This window comes from Meriones unguiculatus, chromosome 3 (genome assembly GCF_030254825.1).
Source record: "Meriones unguiculatus strain TT.TT164.6M chromosome 3, Bangor_MerUng_6.1, whole genome shotgun sequence".
Lineage (NCBI taxonomy): Eukaryota > Metazoa > Chordata > Mammalia > Rodentia > Muridae > Meriones > Meriones unguiculatus.
The window spans coordinates 69727275-69747050 of record NC_083351.1 but is presented as its reverse complement, the minus strand read 5'-3'; the positions used below and the strand labels follow the sequence as shown (position 1 = coordinate 69747050).

The window sequence follows — 19776 nt, the reverse complement described above, 5'->3', positions numbered from 1 at the left end:
GAGTGCAGCACCAGCAGCTCCCAGAATTTATTTCCTAGTTTCACAAAATCAGGCCAAGTTTATGAAGATGAGATGTGTTCTTTATATCACTATAATAGATGAGCAAGTTCCTACAGTCGAGGTGCAGAAAGCACAGGGAACCACTATAGAGCAGCAGCAATGCCCCAGCCCCGTTCTTTACTGCAGGGGGAAAGCAGTGCCAAGGATCCCAGGATTTCTGCAGACTTGGTGTCCCTGAGCTGCAGTCATCCTGCCTTGAGTCTTCCCTATTGCCCATGAAAGCACTAAGTGGTCCTCCCTTTCTTGACGCCACTCCCTTCCCTCCAGTGCAAGAACTTAGCACCTTTTTATAGCATCCCTGACCTGTCTCACAGGCCCTGTGTCCAAAAAGAAAAGAAAACCACTTTCCCTCCCATGATCTGCACTTTACATACTTAGGCCGTTGAGTCTTTGTCCTTTTTGTCTCACAGAAGCCCCCTGAGGTCTAGGCTTGGTTTTGCCACTCCTGTAACACTGTTGCTACAACACTGCAGATACCCAGATGGGAACAGTGCATGCTCTTAAGAACTCAACTCTTTCTTTAAAAAGAAAGAAGATCTTTTTAAAACAGAACTAGAAAAGCACCCACACACCTGTAATCCCAGAACTCTGTGAGAGTGGATCTCTGTGAGTTTGAGGCCAGCCTGGTCTACAAAGTGAGCGCAGGACAGCCAAGGCTACACAGAGAAACCTCGGGAAAGAAAAAATAGTAACACCCACATCTGTATCTATCCTGCGGTCTCATCTTGCCAATCACTCAGTCTTTTTTCCCTCTTGGCCATCATTCTACCTCTAATAAAATAAAACATTATTTTTCACATTTAAATCCTTAGAACATAATTTTCCACATTCCAGTGTCTTCAGATTCAGAAAAAGGGAACAGCAAGTCAGGATTGGATATAGAATTCAGATTTTTTTTTTCTTTCAGAGACACATTTTTATACAACTTTCAACATTTACACTTTTAAACAAAATAAGCAAAAAATACACTGAGTGCTTAAAAAAACAAGTAATACAATTTTAATTTCAATATTTTTAAAATACAGAAATCAGGAAGAATACTAAATACAACTTTAAGCAAGTCACTTGTCTTCCCCTATAATAATAATATAAGCTACTTAAAGACTTACAAATTCAGAGTAAAACAGAAACAAAATAAATACTGTACACTTTCCCTGCCTGCAGGCAAAAGATGGGAAATACTGTTCTGAATAAAAACAAATGCTCTTAAAGCTTCAGCATCCCACTCCCAGCCACACCCCATTCCACTGTCACAGCGTGTGCTTCTGTAGTCAAAGGACACGTGTGCATATACTGACTGCCTACACACAGAGGAGACACGACTCTGCACACACTCCAAACAAGAGTAACAGTCACTGCGACCATGGACATAAAAAACAGTAAGGAAAGTCAGGCTAGCAAAACATTACTACAAAACTAGTAAGTACCTTAGCCAACAACTGTCCTGTTTTCAAATTTCACAGAGTTAAAACCCCTAAAACAATTACTATCCCTCCCCAGTACCACCCTCCAACACCCCAAAAGAAAACCTGCTGAACACTGGCAAAGTTAGATGTTTCACAATAAATGTGAAAGTTCATACTATATAATCTCTTAAAATGAACCTTTTCATCCTTTCCACAGCATGAAACTGTTATGGCTTAATTATATTAAAAGTAGAAAAGTCTTTTCCAAAGGAAATACAGTCTGCAAAGATGCAAATGCATTTCCTATCAGTGCTATTTCATACTTAACAACTGCATGACTCGCTGTGCAGTCAGGAGCTGTTTTTGGAAAAACTGAGGTTACAGCATTTGATTCAGTCTAACCATAAACTGTAAGGCCCTTAGTTTGGTTTGGGTTTCTTTTGCAAGATAAAATAACCTTGGGGTTCACTTAGCAAGTTACACCTCAGGTCCCTGACTATATTGTGTAAGTTATATGCATGCTTTGTGAAAAGAAAATGTTACTTATGAATCTTAAGAGGGGAAAATTTATTCTAGGCAAGGAATCAACTCTATAGTTAGTGCTGGCATTTCTTACCAAACAAAATCCACCAAAGCATATGTCTTGGTTATTTTATTCCTGCAAAACAGTATATATTCTAGCACTTACAATAATTGTTTTGGTAAAAAATACAGAGGGAAATAGCTGATATTTTGGAAAAAAAAAAAAACTTGAAGACAAACCTTTTATGATTACGTTACATTTACGACTGTTTTCTGTAATGAAGAAAAGTGAATCCAGAGTGTCACAAGTCTTGCATAGGTAAACTACCTGGAGGTCAAGGGCTACGTGGTAGCCAGGGTTTCATTTATGAATAGTGCAGAGCAGGTAAATTTGTTGGAAGAATCACTGAATACAACTTTTAAACGGTTTTAAACAAAAAGTGTAATGTCACAATTAAGACAAAGACTTAAACTAGAAGGGTACCAAAGGTGACAAGGGTGACCTATGGATTTCTCCAGTGAGAGTTATTTGCCTCTCCCCAGTAAAGAGGGGAAACTTACTACAGAAGAATAAAGCCATGGTAGCGATGATATGCCAGCTGCTTTGGAAATAAGCATTATCTTTTTTATTAAAATCTTTTAAAAATGTTTATAGAAAGAGTATCAAATATTTATTCCACCTCTGGCATGAAAGCAGGGTTAGTAGTAAGGCTACAGAATGAATGGCAATTATGCTCAACAGCAAATTAGGAAATATGCTAATTCTTTCTTTTTGTCTAGTTTCAAGAACAGCATCCACGAGAGGCTGCAAGGGTCAAAGACAGGGTCTGTGTAAGGAACTAAAGCCACTGGGTGTCTCTAGGCCAAATCTCTGTCCTTATCTGAGTTACACCCTTATTGACTAGCTTTCTTAGACAAAAAAGAAAAATAATTTTTTTTGAAATTGCATTGAATCAAAGTCTAGGATACCAGTAACAGTCTGCAAGCCTTAGCTCCTTTTGATCTCTTTGTGGTGCTAGGGATCAAACCCAGGGCATTGCACATGAAAGACAAGACCTTCTCTTTTACATTGGGAGCAATTAGTATAATATGTAATGGGAAAGGTGAGTTTTTGAGAGCTATTTAGATTTGCATTATGAAGTTTCATATCTCTCCACATGAAAACTCACAATGCACATTTGTTATGACAGTTCTTTCTAGCAGCAGTATATATACTAGGCCATACCAAGATTCCTACCAACTCTCAGGGAGTGTTTCACCACTGCAGAGCATCTTCTGAAGCAAGACAACACTAACTTTTGAGCTCATTCAGTTGAGTCTCCTTTCTACACTACTCGTGGCTTCCCTCTCTCCCCAGGCTGTTACAGTACCTAACCTACATCTGTCTGTGAGAAGCTCTTTTTCTTATCACCTTATATTTCCCCTAATCCCATGGGTAGCTTCTATATCACTTTAAATTCACCACCTATTTTATCTTTAGTACCTGAAGAATATGCCAGATCTACAGAAGAGTGCTAAACTAAAGAAAAACCTAAAGCTAGCTTTTCTGTTGTGCTAAATAACCATTGATGACCTGATGATGAACGTTCTCACTCTTTTGTCCACAAATAAGCTCATTTGTTTTTCTTTCATTTCAAGCATAAAACATGATTCTAATGTAGCACCTTGTTAGGAATTTTTCAGGTTTTTAGGTAGCATACCCTCGGTATATATTTGATACCAAGTAAGTGTGATGAATAGAAGCAGTTTTCATTTAAAATTTTTTCTAAAGGTACACTCATCACCAATTGTAACTTAATAAGTATGACATAATAGCTGAAGAATGTTGTTCGCTGATTATCACTAAATAGTTTTATCCAAACTTACAAATAAGGAAACTAGGACTTAGAAATAAGACTGAGAATAATTTACTGACTCAGGGTTGCTTGGCTGACGTAAGTGGAAGAACATGGACTAAAATGTAGTCTCTTGCTTCTTTCCAAGCTATACCATAACCTTACATTACCAACAGAAATGACTAACTTGTGGAATTTTTCTTAAAATGTTAAAGAACGTGGGTCTTTTATTTTTAAACACTTTCACTTCTACAGTGGTACATCTCAGTTGAACCTAATGAAATTGGGACTTTTTGTTTTGTTTTGTTCTGTTTACAAATAGGCCACCTTCTGCTCAAGTTTGCTTATAAATGAAAATAACACTGCTAACATCTGGAGAAAACACCTTCACAGGCAGGCAAAACTGAAATTGAGATTCCCCTATTACTAACTAACTAGTGCTGGGCACACAGTGGAAGTCTGATAAATACCTGCTGATCTCATATGAATAAACACAGTAAAATACACTGAAAAAGGAGTTAATTAGAATTAGTAAAACAAAATAGTATTCAAGCTAAGAATTTAGCGATATAGATGGACCTGTCACCTCTAAGTTTGTGATTTCAGTACATAGTTCAATTGTGTGCTTCAAAAATGAACTTTATTTATGAATTTCAATTTGTTCCAAAGATCCTGAACTACTAAGCTGCCAGTTTTGTATTGTTAATCATTCACTAATACTGGGAAGCATAATATTATATAAAGTTGTGAACTACAGTACAGTAGAACCCAGGTTAAGGGTCACTTATTTGAAATAAGACAGGATCACTACTGCAATTAAAGCTGCATGTATTAAATAGTTTTCAATTTTACTCATTTAACTTGCTTATAACTAAATGCTATCACCACTGTCTTCTTGCTCAAGGTGTGGTATACTGTTTATAAATGAGACTATGGGAAAGACAGAGACTGCTTATTACTGTTGAGCCCAGATCCTAGCAGTAGTCATACATCAAAGTCTTGCCACTTCTACAAGATAAAAGAACACATCACAGCTGGGGAACTATTAGAAGTTTTACTAGGAAAATAAATGGCTGTGTGGCTGAATTTTTGATCAATTAGAAAAACATACAGAGATATTCTCATAGTGGCTGTATTAACTGGCTAAAAGTTTTGTAATTTAGTCAGTTAATGGACTAAAATGATTTTTAAAAATGAATCCACAGTACTGTCACTTTAAAAATTCCATATACTATCAACTCAAAATTAGTGTTTGTCAAACTAAGGACACAGGGTAGATACTGGACACAATTTTAATTCATAAAAAGTAAATTGTTTTAATTTTATGGCAAAAAAAAAAACCAACTAAAATACTTAGAATTGTTTTTAAAAAATCCATCATAATGTAACTAGAAAAAGAAATAATCATTATTTCTTAACCCAAATAAAAATGTGTGTTCTAACAATAAAACAGAGAACTAAGACATCACAGTGATATCTTGTGGAAAGGCAAGCAATCAGACAAATCCAGATTTTTGCATCCTGAGATACAACCAACTGACTGCATCCCTCTCTCCACTAGTTATGGCATGGTGTAGGCAGGGGTTAGAGAGGCTGTCTACAGATACTAAGAATTCCATAAAAATCCTTCTTCCTGACACCCAAAATAAGACTGAAAAATGTAAATTTGCAATGTCCTTATCCCATGACATATTAAAAAAGAGAGAAAACAAAAAATATTTCTCTTTGGAAATACATATTTTCAATGCAACTATGAAAGATACTAGTACATAATTCTTTTAATTTAGTGCTTAATAGAGAAGAAAAAGTTTAGCTACCTTGCTGAGTGAAAAAGACAAAATCCAATATACAGCCATATTTTTCAATAAAAATAAATTTCATGTTATTTGCCTATATTGTTTTTGTAGGAATTTGTAAAATGTGATACCTTAACACCCCTCAATATCAATTTATTTTTATGCCATGAAGGGGAAATGGGGAAACTAAAAATTACTATATAAACAACTGAAAACTTGTATTTAGTAAAAATTGTACATATAGGAGATAAATTATCTTAATTAAAGTTCAACCAGACACTTAACTTCCATATGCTACTAGCCAAGACAGATGGAAGAAACTGCAAAAAGCACCCATTTTACTCTAAATCTATATTGAAATAATTCTTCTGAAAATTAAAAATAAAAAAGCACATATACACACACAAATCTATTCCAACATGCTTACTACTTACAACTTAATATAGCATAATCCTATTGTATTATGACTTTTATGCAGATCTGAATATCCTAAATCAAATTGTGTTTCTAAAAAAATTATGTCTAGATAATAAAAGCATGGTAAGATATAACCTATAGTAGATGTTGGCTCTTCCAACACCAGCAGTATTGAAGAAGGCCCTCTGTAATTATAAATGTTTTTGGAAAAACTACAAACAGGACATTTTAACCAAACTTATACTTTCCCCATAAGCAGGAAAAAGATATTAAAGCTGTTCTCTTTGGGACCCAGATATCATCAGGAGAAATGAAAATGAAACAAGCCTGTTTCTTTACATGTAGAAGCAAACCACAATGTCAAAAGAAAGGAGAAGTGAGGACTTGTCTATGTGGTTCTTAAACATTGGCTATGAAGGTATTTCCCTGCAAAGAGAAGTCTCGGGTCATCTCAAAACATTGGGGAGGGCTGTGCAGAGGGAGGATGGGGTATAAGGGAATCAACCTGGATTACAGTATGCACCTTGGATGTTAGCAAAAGCGAAGCTAATAGCTTATAAAAAACACATGAAATATATAAAATAAAATGATTTCATATACATCTTAATTTAAAATAATTAATGCATCAAATCCCTGTTTAAGACTTTAACCTGAATATCAAATTTAAAAGTCCAGACTAGCTACTGTTACTGTGGCTCTTCTCCACACGTAACACACACACTATCAAAAATAATTTAAAAACCTTCACATTCTTAAATCTAAATTAGTGAGATAGTTCTCCAGAAGTCTTCCAAATAAATAGCTTTAAAAAAGAAAGAATTTAAAAGCTGTTAACTTTTAAAAAAATCTGTTAAATAAATTATTGATAATTCTTTATCCTACTACTGAAAATAAATCAAGACACTACCAACAACAAATTAAATTCAAGCCCTGACAAGAGACCCCTTTCCAGTTCAAGGTCTCTTTTTAAGGTTCTACCCTCCTTCTTCTTCTCCCCCACCAGGTCCAAAGGGTTATTGCTGAGTGGGTGTGGCACAGTGAAAATGCAGCATCAGGTTCGTTCTGTTCTTCAGGCAGTATTATTGTACACACAAACTGCTCCAGCCAGGGGATGGTAGAAACTCCAGGCTTCCATACCCCAAGACTGGCCTTCAAAGGGAAGAGTGACTGCAAAGGCAGCTCTCACACGAAGAAACGTGCATGGCCATTTCTGTTCAATTTAAGGATCTTCCCAAGACGTTGTTTGGCTGTTGCCATTCCTTTTTTTGGACGTTTACCTATAAAACACCAACAACACTGTTAATACTCATAAAAAGTGTATTTGTCATATAATACCTGAAGACTTAAGACTTAAAGAGCTGCGCAGTAAACAATATTGTTGGGTATTTCAAAAGCAGTCACACACGGCTGAGCTGCATGCTTTACATGCATCACACAGATAAAGAGAAGGCCAGTGTCCTTCCAAACTGTGTTTCTGCAACATGATTCATTCCCCATGAACCATTGCCCTTCTGTGCCTCAAGTCATCCTCCTTTCACTGTTGTTTCTTCTGTCACTTCCCTAAACTCAGCCTAACAAACTCCTCATCCTTTTTAAGAATCTACTTCCTCCTGAGCCTCAGGAAGGCAGTCCTTTCCCTTAGGATTGGCTTCAGTATTTTCTCATTGTTCTCATACCCATTGCTATCATGCTGAAGATAAGTTATAGAGCACTGGGGTTCTTAACCTCTGGGTCACAATTTCTTTGGAGGTCAAATAACCCTTTTCACAGGGGTAGCCTAATACCATTAGAAAACACAGATACTTACATTACAACTCAAAACAGAAGCAAAATTTAGTTATGAAGTAGCAATGAGAGGAATTTTATGGTTCACCACAACATGAGGAACTGTATTAAAGGGTCACAGCATTAGGAAGGTTGAGAACCACTGGTTTAAGAGTGTGTACTACTACCTACTACCACTGCCTTCACACACACTTACAAATATACTAAACCTGCAAATGTGTAAAAGTTACCTTTTGTTGCCTGGTTGCTAATAGGTGGTGGATTTGATGCAGGTCTCTTGGTGGGGTGAAGGGGCACTGAAAAAGAAGTTTCACCAATAGGCCCTTCTGGGCTTAGACTGCCATTACTTATCTGGCATGGCCCTGAAACCAAACTGGGATTCAGCATGTACTTTCCATTCTGAATGCTTGGGTTATTGCTGTCCACACAATGCCTGCTTTGTGCCTTCTGACTGATTTCTGAAGAGCTTTCCTTTTTGATGTATTTCTGGCTTCTACTTAAGTCCTAAAGAAGAAAAGAATGTAGTGTAATTCATCAGATTTCAGATAAATAAGGTATTTAAGCTATTTCTGCATTAGCAAAATCAACAAAGATGGGGAAATAAACTACTCAATTTTGGTTTTTTGTTTTGTCTTGTTTTCCTTTTCTATTACGTGTGCCTGCCCAAACATCAGGATGTATGTGTACGGGCCAAGGATAACTTGTGGGAGTTAGTTCTCTCCTTCCACCGTGTGGGTCCAGGGTATCAAACTCAGACCATCAGTCTCAGTGGCAAGTGTTCTCACAAGTACTTGACAGACCCTTAGGCGACATGATGGTCAGTTCAGTCTATAACAGATCTAAACGTTTGCAAGATTAGTTCCTACTAACATGCTGAAGTTCATTAAGTCAAGATCAACAAGGAAAGGTGCTGCCTACTATCCTATAATAGGGAGGAAAACAAATGAGAAGCAATGGACCCAGTTTCCCTGGTTCATCATGGTTCTCAATGCAATATACTACCTTTTTAGAAAATTTATTTTACAACTTCAAGAGTAAGTTATCTCCTACCATGTAGGTCCCAGGAATGCCTAGGTGCCTTGATGGTCCTGGAACTCTGTAGACCAGAGGTCTTGAACTCATAGAAATCTACCTGCCTCTGCCTCCCTGAGTGCTGGGATTAAAGAAATGCACCACCACTGCCTAGTGCCCACATTTTTTAAAAAACTTAGCTTGTATAAGGTTCATCTCTATTATATTTGTCTGCTAGAAAAATTCCAAGATTCAGAGCCCACTCCTGATTTTTTTTTAAACTAGAAGTCCTCTTTCAGACTCTTATGATAATTGAGTCAATTTGTAAGGAAAAAAAATGTTACTGATAAGTCTTGATATTAACTGAGAGGTCATGACCAACATCAAAAGAGAAAGGAATTAAACAGTTACAACAAGTTTTAAAACGAAAGCAAAAACAACACTGAACATTCTAAAAATCTTCTTCATATTTCCACTTTGGAATATACCTGAGTATTAAATCTGGAAGTTCTATCAAACTGTTTAGTCCAGGAAGAAGTCCTCAAATCTTGATCTTCAGCCTTGGCATGGTATCCTAGAAAGAAGTTTTGGTTAAATTATCTTTGCACAAACTTATCTTAAACAAAACTAGCCTAATGCCTACCACTGAAAGCACATGTACATTTACATATATTAATTACTTATTCACATACCTTCTTTTTCACTACACTCCTTAAAATAAACAAAAACTCAGTTAACAGCTCACAACCAAACTTGCTATTTCTTTCAATTTTCCTGAAACTATCTTTGTATGACAGGTTTTGTGCTAGATGCTAGAAAACTGACAGTCAAGTCCTATGGCCATGTGAAGTTGATACAATCCAAATGTAATACATCTGTCTCTAAAATGACATCTTTTACATTAGGACAAAGGTATATATTTCCCTGCAATAAGGAACCAGACAGAGTACAGGAAAGCAAAATGGAGCAGAGAAAGACAGGCAAACCCAGATTTAAATTTGAGTTCTTCCAAGTACCAATACAACTTCAGATAAGCTAGAAAACCTTTCCACGCTTCAGTTTGCTCTTACACAATATGCAAAGATTTGGGGATCAAGTGGTCCTAGATTCAAATTCTAACAAATTTGAATATCTATATAAAGTGTATACAAGCAAGCTAAAATAACCTTATCAAATCATATTTCCTTTTCACGTAATATGGAGGTCAAGGTCCTGGTACATAGATGGTCCTAATTATGTGGGACTGAACACAACTGCTGCATGTCTTTTTCTCAATCCTGAGATTCTGGGGGGAAAAAAAAATTTTTTTTCCCCTGAAAGCACAGAGAAGAAACACTAGGTGGCATTATTGACTATGTCAGCTCTTTTCCTAATACTTTCTTTTCAAAGAGTTTGAGACAAACTATTCAAAACTTGTTTTTCCTTTCCTAAAAGGAAAATGGACCAGTTTTGCAGACCATTTGGAACACCAAAGATTCCTTTCACTCTGAGCGCTCTTACAATTGGTGACAGGAAAATAAGATTATCCTTGCAAGAGCATTTGTCAATTAGGCCTGTGAACACAATACTCAGCCCTGTGTCACTTACAATGAGTTTTAACATTTAAATTACATTTTAGTTAATTATTATGTGTAGGTACATGTATGCCACAGCATGTGTGTGGAGGTCAGGGGGCAACTTGTGGGAGTTGGTTCTTCCCTTCCACCATGTGGGTCCTAGGAATCAAACTCAGGTCATCAGATCAAACTCAGATCAAACTGAGCCACCTTGCCAACCCCCATCTTAAGTTAGGCTTGCATCTTGTACTGACTGTACAAAAAAGTATTTCTTACAGTAAACAGTCATTATTCATATTCATTCTAACCTCAACTAGGATCTCAGCACTAAGCTGGTAGTCATATATTACTTTTCAGAGATTGGTATTTGTGTTTCTTACCAAATTCCACTGGTTTATCGCAGCGATACAACTGTCTAAGCTCAGGGTGACTGCTGTGGCAGCTGCTGGGATCCTGGAGAGCGTCCTTGTCACCACTGCAGTCTGTACTGTGTAAACACGTGGAATAGTGCAGCCCTGCCATGGACAGCATGCCCTGGATAGCTTCTTCCTCCATGCTTGTCGAGGTAGGACATTCCCTAATGAGCAGGTGATCCAGAAAATCAAGTGTATTTTTCTGATGAAGTATTCAGTAAACTTAAAAACTAAACAGTGTTTTTACATCACAATGAAAAACTCCTACTACCACCAGCAGGCCTACCTTTTAACTGGAGTTTCGTTTCTAGATGGCTTCTGGCTCTTCTGAAGGAGGTTCCTCACTATATCAGATTCCTCAAAGTTTGATGTTATTTTATGTTTCTTTTCATCACCTGAACTTTCAGAATCTTCAGTGGCAAAATTAATTTTCTGAAATAATAAATTCAGTGGAAACAAATTGACTAAAGCTGTACACACACTAATCAAAGAGTTTATCTGTTTAGAAGTTAGATCTTAATTATCACAAAGTTACTTCTGTATTTCAGATCAAAATCTGAAAATCTCTAGTAACTATAGTAACCTACTACCTAAATACAAAACACAGTTACATACTTAAAGGTAAAATAAAATATAACCCCTCAGAAATGTAAACCACACAAGAACTTAAGTGTAAGCAGCAAGATGCTCTCCCTCCACCCTTACCAGAGCCAAACAAAAAACTGCTTATGAATGTGTGCACAGCTTGATGCACACGCAGCAACACTACAGTGAGACCCTGTGCTACACAGGCCAGACACAAGCTTTGGGGAAAGCTGTCATCAACCTTTCACTTCCAGGTGGGTGTTCATCCTCCCATCAGAAGAGACATAAATCTTGGTGTCCCAAGCATACCAGTGCAGTGCAATCAGGTCCAGAGTCTTCTGAATCAGAAACATCAGAATATTCTGATGTTCTATTCCTGAGTTCCGATTTCACACTTGTAAAGATTCCTACAGAAAAAGAGAAAGGATAAGAAACAGTCATGATCCCTACAGTCTACAGAGTTTCAAGATAACTATCTTCCCACCCTATCGCTCCTTTCTCACTGCTTTTTTTTTCCATCTTTTTCTCTCTAATTGACCAAGATACAGACTGACTGAAGTATGTCCTTAAAATATTTATGATATTTCTCTTTCCAGAAAAAAACAAAAAAAAAAAACCTTTAAAACAAAAATGAACTACAAACTCCTTCTGACTTTCCCTTGGTTTTCTCACTAGAGAACAAAAAGGCAACTCTCAAAGCTCAACTGCATTTATGGACCATGGGTTTAAGCAGTTTATAATCGGCCTCTTAACACTGCCTTTCTCTTCCACAAGCACCACTGTATAGCAATGTTTTATCAGCCCTGACACGTGAACAAAGGCAGAGTTACCAACCACAGAGGACCAGATTTACTGGGAATTAATGGAAACTGAGATACTCAAATTGAATTTAATAATAATTTATTATGCAGGATACTTACTCATCAAAAAATAAAATATTGATTTTACTTACTTTTTAAATGAGAAGCTATATGCTATTCTTGAAAACTGTTCGGATTAAGATTTTATTCAAAGAAGAAAGACTTCAAGGAGAATGTGATAATACAACAGTGTCTGATATTCCTATTATTACTTTACTTGACTATAACCAATTAACACACCAATAGAAGCCTCCTGTCAACAAGCAATCAAGCAGCACCATACTGCTTGGATTCCCGATATACAGATAAGCCAACTGAACACATTAGCATATGTGAAATTAAGTTAAAACGTGAAACTCACTTGGGACAGTAGAAGCCATAAAGCATATGAGCTTCTAAAGGACTTTAAAATCAGTGAATCTACCTGGGTCTTGCCGACCATCACAGACCCCTTCACTGGTAATCTGTCCCTGGCTATTATACTTTACTTGGCATTCACATTCAGCACCTTCCTGACCAATGAACTACTCAAACATACTTCGGATTGTCCAATAGTAGTATAAATGCAAACATTTTCAATCCTACAACAATTCAAACACCAGCAAGTTGCCTACTGCCATCTTAGGAAAAGGAAAAAAACATACTGTTAAGTGGTTTTGGAGATCCTCCACTTTCTATCCCCTCTCTTCCTGAGCTCTGTTCTGTCTTCATGTTTGCCTTCTTTGTTGGTTTCTTGTCTTCTTCGTTTTCACTATCTGCTGTATAAAGACTCCGATCTGCAAACAGCTGTCTCTCATCTCTGGGCCATGGAAGAAAATAATTGTATCAGAAGCAAAGCAAGGCTCTGTATTCCCTTCCCTTCCATTCAAACACAGTGGAGAATTGAGACTCTTTCCTCTAATACAACTGGATATGCAATAATGTAGGGATTAAATAAACAAAAGGGATCCACCAAAAATTAATCTGGTATGTTGATCTACTTTACATACTTAATTATTCTTCCATTTGTCAGCAGTAATCGTAGATCATTATCTTTTGCTCTCCATTCAGGTACAGTAGAAGATGGCTGGAGATGTTTGTTGAATTTCCCATTCAGTTTAGAGCTCAATATGTCCTTAAAGTACAAAACAGAACTGACTTAATCTCCACCTTCAGGTAAGCCTACCCAACTGAAAAAAACTATCCTCCCCTCCTCCCATGGTCCTGCCTTGTAGAGGGATGGGCCACCATCTAGGCTTGGGCTTATCTCAGTGTCCCATATCCAGAGCTCTTTATTTCAACACAACAGAACGGTTCACCTGCCAGCAGAACCACTTAATAATAAAACACATTTTCTAATATAAAATAAAAAAATCTGCATAAAGCAAATCCAAACACAAGCCTTTCTTGCAGATACTAGATGGCTAGAGTCACACGGCCTTAGGCAGTCTCATGTTCCGTGGCCGTTTCCACTTAATGAAGTACAACTGTGGGCTTTCCCACTTGTCCTACCCGTGCTCATTCCTTCCCACCAAGACTGTCTGCATCCACACTGCTACCACCAGGTGCAGGACGTTCCACAGATAAAAAGAGATTATAGGATCTGGTTTTTTAATGTATGAAAGATTATTTCTTCTTCCCCTTAATAAATAGAACCTTTCATAGTTAGTTCCCCAAATAACTATGGGTTAAGTACGTTCAGAACTGTTTAATCTTAACAACATGAGATCCTAACAGCATGAGAGCAAATATAAAAAACATGTAAGGTTGTAATGACTATATAACTTTTAGTATTTTAAGGCCACGCAATACCTCTATCGTACTTTAAATTACTTGTCAATCTTCTGCTTAAGATGTAAAATTATGGATGATGCAAATCCTGTCACAAACTCGGTAGCATGGTTTATAAAGGTACCATTAGTCCACACTCTCCTATCTGTGTCCAGTAATACCAGGACTTCCCCAACTTAAACAGATTTATTCTAACAGTCTCCCATTCTGATTGTTGGGACTAGTTACTGTTGGCTCAAGGACAGGCTTTTTGTATTTATCCTCCTTGGCTGGCCATACTAATTCAAAGCTGTGTGCTCATTTGACATCTTTCAGTTAAGTATCAGTTCAAACATCAACCCCTGAAAGGCATCATGAGCACTTCAGCAAAGCAGCCAGCCACTACTTCCCAGCTGCTCTATTTGGAGGCTCTCTCAAAACACTCAGCATTGGAAACATTTATTTTGTTGCTGCTGTTTGTTTTGAGAAAAGGTTTCACCGTGTAGCTAAGGCTGACCTTAATTTGCAGCAATCCTCTTACCTCAAACTCCCAAGTGCTAGAATTACAGGCATGTACTGTTATACCCATCTTGAAATTAATCCATATCCCTATCTTCCAACTTAAACTTTGATAAAACCTACATGAGGGCAGGGACAAGTTTGTTTGCTCTGGAATCTTACGAGTCCAGGGGAGCACATGATATTTGGATAAACAGTTATTTACTGAGTAATAAACAACATGTCAGCATGAAATCTAGGCACCTCAACACCACACTGTTGTCCCACGGACAAGTAGTTATTATCTATAAATCTACAGTAGAAACAGGCTGGACTGTTACATGTACTCTCTGAGCAATTTGTTGATCCTGATATATACTTGCCTCCTCCCATGGACACATCTCTAATCTTTTGAGGACTTCCCTTGTATGAAGCTCAAGGATATCTAGGTTAGAAGGAGTTCGGACATTATGATCTCGAAGTTTCCTCATCTTTCGCCGGGAATGATACGGTGAAGATGCTTCATTTGAAGGCCGTGAAACTGGACACACAGTAGGAATTCCCTGAGATTTAACTGGTTTGCCATTTTCTTCCTATAAAAATCAAATTCAGAACATGTTTTATGACAAAGCTTTTTTTAAGATTTATTTATTTATTATGTATACAATATTCTGTCTGCATATAAGCCTACATGCCAGAAGAGGGCACCAGATCTCACCATGTAGAGTGTTGTGAGGCACCATGTGTGGTTGCTGGGAATTGAACTCAGGACCTTTGGAAGAGCAGATACTGCTCTTAAAATCTGAGCCACCTCTCCAGAGGCCATGACAAGGCTTCTATACCTATACCTGCCTAAACAGTGAACCATACAGAAAAATACTTAAAAAAAAGAAAGAAAACACTTTCTCTTTAATCATGTAAGAAAAGTTAAATCAAAGCCTCAGCTTTCTTGAAACCTTTACTCCCTTTTCTTCCACATACTTTGTGAACAACACATTTCCTTGTTTTATTTGGGGAGGATTTTCTTTTTTGGGGGAGGGGCTGGCTCAGCTTTCCACGTACTAGGATTATAAGCATGCACCACTACCATGAGCTTCCATCTTAAAGCTGTAATATTAAATTGGAGTTGACATTTTCAGAAATGGTTCTCTTGTTTACTCAACTATTAATTTGGAGTTTATTCTTTTTTGCTTTTACTGTGCATGAGACACACATATACACATACAGATAATGTTGTATATTTTTATAAACATAGATGTTTATATATATTATATTTGAAAAACTTTTGATAGGAAACCCATTTACATGCCACTACTACCATCCTTTAATATATTTTCGCTACATCTGAAAATAAACTATTCTATCCATGGAGAGTAAACCTAGCATTGTAGCATATCTTAGGGGTTTTGAGGGTACTTGCCTAAAAAGTATGAGGCTCTGGGTCCAGTCCCCAGTACCAAGAAACAAAAAAAGATGATTAATATTTCTTAGATAAATAATGTTTTTCATTCTTGACATTGTGGTTGTAAGCCTAACTCTAACTGCTGAACCATATCTGCAGCTACTCCAATTCTACAATTACAAAATGGTCTTCATTCCTCTACTGAATTTCCTCTTATTTCACACTACATACTAACCAAGCTATTTTCCTGAAGAACTACTTTAATGAAAACCCCCTTTTTTGAATACTGACAACAGCTCTTTAATATATGAAAACATTTCACCGCATTTTTTATGGGCTTTTACCAAAGGCATTGACCTCTCAAATTGCTCCAGTATTTTTGGCCAAGGGATTCCCTAATATTCTTTCCCAGTTTTACTCATTACTGTTTTATCCGGTCCTCTAATTACTGCACATACATTCATCTCTAGGTAATTGAAACTAAATAGATCTAAATAATATCTTGTGACTTTTAAAGAATTTACAGTAATGGAACTGCCTCTTTGTTAATTTTATTACAACACAATACTCTAAATTTCTTTGTAAGATATCAGAAACCTAAAATCTGTAAAGCAAATTCTACTCCTCCATGTGTATGTGTTAGAATTCAGTGTACAGAGGTGGCTCTATTTACTTCTCAAGGCAGACAGCAAGTAGACACTTACATGATAATTTCTGTTCTTACCTCTATTGCTCGAATTACTTTAGAAAGTTCTTTAATAAGATGCCCAGGTCTAACATTGTCTGGAATTTCGAAGGCATGTTCAGATACAAGCTGTATTTGGAGTAATAAGAAAACCAAGGTCAATTAAATATATAAAGCTCAATCTGCTTTATAAAGTTCTCTCTTAAAGACACTTCAAATAATATTAAGCCATTTTCAAGAGTTTACATACTTGGTGGAATATCATCTAAGGAGATCCACGTTATCAAATCAAATCCTCTTGAAGTTTAAAATGGATTTGTCTCACTGGTACTAAGTAATCCTTGTTTTTCATGGAAAATATAACTTGAATATATCTTAACATTTGATTTTTACATTCTAGGTTTTATTTTTGCTTTATAGCTGACTTTTTCGGTTTTCAAAACAAGGTTTCTCTGTGTAGCCTTGACTGTCCTTAAACTCATTTTGTATACCAGGCTGGCCTCAAACTCAGAAATCCACCTGCCTCTGCCTCCCAAGTGCTGGGATTAAAGGTGTGGTGCTTTCAGACTTGTTTTCAGTAGTATAAGTTGTTGAAATAAATTAGTTAACAACAATATGGAACAGTGTTCTGATACTGTTAAATACACTTGTTTAAGCTTGAACTCATTTAATCCCCTCAATATCAGAGTGACATAGATACTGAGGTTTGGATATCCCTCATCTGAGATACTTGGGACAAGACATGTTTTAGATTTGGGGGCACTTCAGATTTAAGATTGGAGGTTTACAGGTTATGATGATTACTACTGTGTTATAACTGAGGGAACTGAGACACTAAGTTAGGTGATGATGATAGTGACACAGCTTACAACTAGAGATGAGTTTTGATTCTAAGTATCTAACTCCAGAGCCCAGTTTTAACCTGTATCGTAAACTGCAACCTATCTTTGAACAAATTTAGTAAAAATGTAGGAATGTTTAGAAATACACTTTATTTCAATGTCTAATAATACTTGTGATAAAATTTACTATTCACAAAAATCATGTAGGCTGTTTCTGGCTCAGCTCCACTCCATGACTACTAAAACCATAATCTTGAGTAAGACGCAGTCATTTTTTTTTTTTTTTGTACATTCTAAAGGCAATGCTAATACACAATTTGAGAAGTACCCACCTAAAGCCTCTACCAGGAGACAAACACAACTTCCAAAGCTTAAGCTTCATTACATTACGTGGCTGTTAGCTTGCTTATGCTTTTCCTCCTTATACACATGAGAAAATCTGATGGTGGAAGGCATGTTTTTACTTTCCTGGATGTTTCTGTAGCACCTTGCCCTAATGCTACAGAAGCATAAGGGAAGTAAGAGTAAACACTAACTTCAAATACAGATTTGGATGAACTATTAGAAAAAGGCTAAGATAATTGCAAATAATTGAACTATAAATTAATTTTGCCCCTTCCATCCCCTCATTTTTATATAAATCTACCAGAGTGGTAAAGAGCAGGGGCTTGCCAGGCCAGTTCTCTTGGGAAAGTTACTTAAATGGGGACATTAGCAGCACCGAGGCCCCACACAGCTGCTCTGAGACTAAATGAGGTCACAGAGGTAAAGACAAAGCATAGTGGTTGGCTAAGAGCTCAACATGGCTCCTTGTTACTCTCTATATCTGTATGTTTGTTTCTTAGTATCTTAAATATACTGCACTTTGATTTTTCAAGAATAAGAAAAAGCCGAAGTTCTTTATTCTCTAACCAGAATCAGTACATCTGTATATACTATGTCACGGAGTACAAACCATATATAAAGTAAATTTCCATTCCTTTTACAACTGACAAATGAATGCTGCCCACACAACAAAAGTAGTTTTCTTAATCTTCACACACACACACACACACACACACACACACAACCACTAATAACAACTTACTTCTTTTTTCATCCATAATTTTAAAGCAGTATGCAGTGCTTTCACTCCCTGTACTAAGTAAGTTTGAGGCTGGAAACCATCTTCTTTCAGTTCTGTTGAAATGAAGAGAGGCGGGAAGGAAGTTAAAAGTGTTCTAAAGTTACAAAAGGATATTTCAAGTATCAAGTATCAAACTTAGCAACACCCAAAACAGGACAGGAAATAGTCAATTCAACAGACAAAAAAGAAAAAGAACCACGTTTAATGTTAAGATAGAAAATGTTAAACATATAAAAAAAATACAGATAAGTTTAAAATAAATTGCGGGGTGTGGCTAGTCACTAAGCAGGTAAATCTCTGAGTTACTTCAAGACCATCTTGGTCTACAGAGAAAGTTCCCAGGCAGCCAGGGCTACACAAAGAAACCCTGTCACAAAAACCAAAAAGTGAGAAAAAGATGCCAAGCTTTCAAAATAAAGTTGAGATAGCCACAGTAATACACTGTCACTAATAAAGCATCATTTCAACATTCAATTTCAATTAAATTCACTAGAAAAACATTTACGATCTGTACAATAACAATCCTGTATTACAGAAAATTTCATAATCACAGTGGAATATTTCTAGCAAAAATAGTAAGCAATAAAGTGGACTGAAAAAAACAGGTGGATAGGTAATTCAGGTAATATAAAATTTGATTCAACAATCAGTACTAGGATACTGCACCCTGGTTGCAAAATGCACATTTTTTCAGACATACTCAGCACATTTACAAAAATCATCCACATCACAGGCCTATAAAAAGTCCTCAACAAATATCCAATGATCTAAATCACTTATATGCTCAAAATGCAATTAAGCTAGAAATCAACAAAATAGATAGCAGTAACGGATAACTACAGAAAACCCAAAATGTTTAGAGATTTAAAATTATAGGTGTTAAGAAACACATAAACTAAAAGAGTTTTTTTTAAGCACTGAAGTCAGAGAGGTGGCCTATCAGTTAAGAGTACTTGCTACTCTTGCAGAGGACTAGGGTTCAGTTCTCAGCACCACATCACCTCTAACTCCAGCTCCAAGGCCCTCCTAAGACACTTGCAAGCATGCACACACATGCGGGCACAGACACACACTAAATAAGATAGAATAAAAAACTCAAAATGTGTGGCATATTATACAATACTTCAACTTGTTTCTTAAACATTTATTTGAGGAAAGGGGTGCACACCTATCACTGTGATTGCCTGTGGAGGTCAGAGGACAGCTTTCAGGAGTCCACTTTCTCCTT

General features: G+C 36.7%; 1 protein-coding gene across 1 annotated transcript in view; it reads right to left on the bottom strand.

Moving 5' to 3' along the window:
- Positions 1–1036: 1036 nt before the first annotated feature.
- Kdm7a (lysine demethylase 7A) overlaps positions 1037–19776 on the bottom strand; it is a 62171-nt gene continuing 43431 nt past the window's right edge. Inside the window, exons 10-20 of the mRNA XM_021632132.2 lie at positions 18510–18601; positions 16620–16709; positions 14877–15086; positions 13236–13360; positions 12891–13045; positions 11696–11793; positions 11088–11233; positions 10769–10965; positions 9321–9406; positions 8052–8325; positions 1037–7313 (exon numbers count right to left, since the gene is read on the bottom strand). Coding sequence (XP_021487807.1) covers positions 7219–7313; positions 8052–8325; positions 9321–9406; positions 10769–10965; positions 11088–11233; positions 11696–11793; positions 12891–13045; positions 13236–13360; positions 14877–15086; positions 16620–16709; positions 18510–18601 — 1568 coding nt within the window. The 3' untranslated portion in view covers positions 1037–7218. The remainder of the gene's footprint in view (positions 7314–8051; positions 8326–9320; positions 9407–10768; positions 10966–11087; positions 11234–11695; positions 11794–12890; positions 13046–13235; positions 13361–14876; positions 15087–16619; positions 16710–18509; positions 18602–19776) is intronic.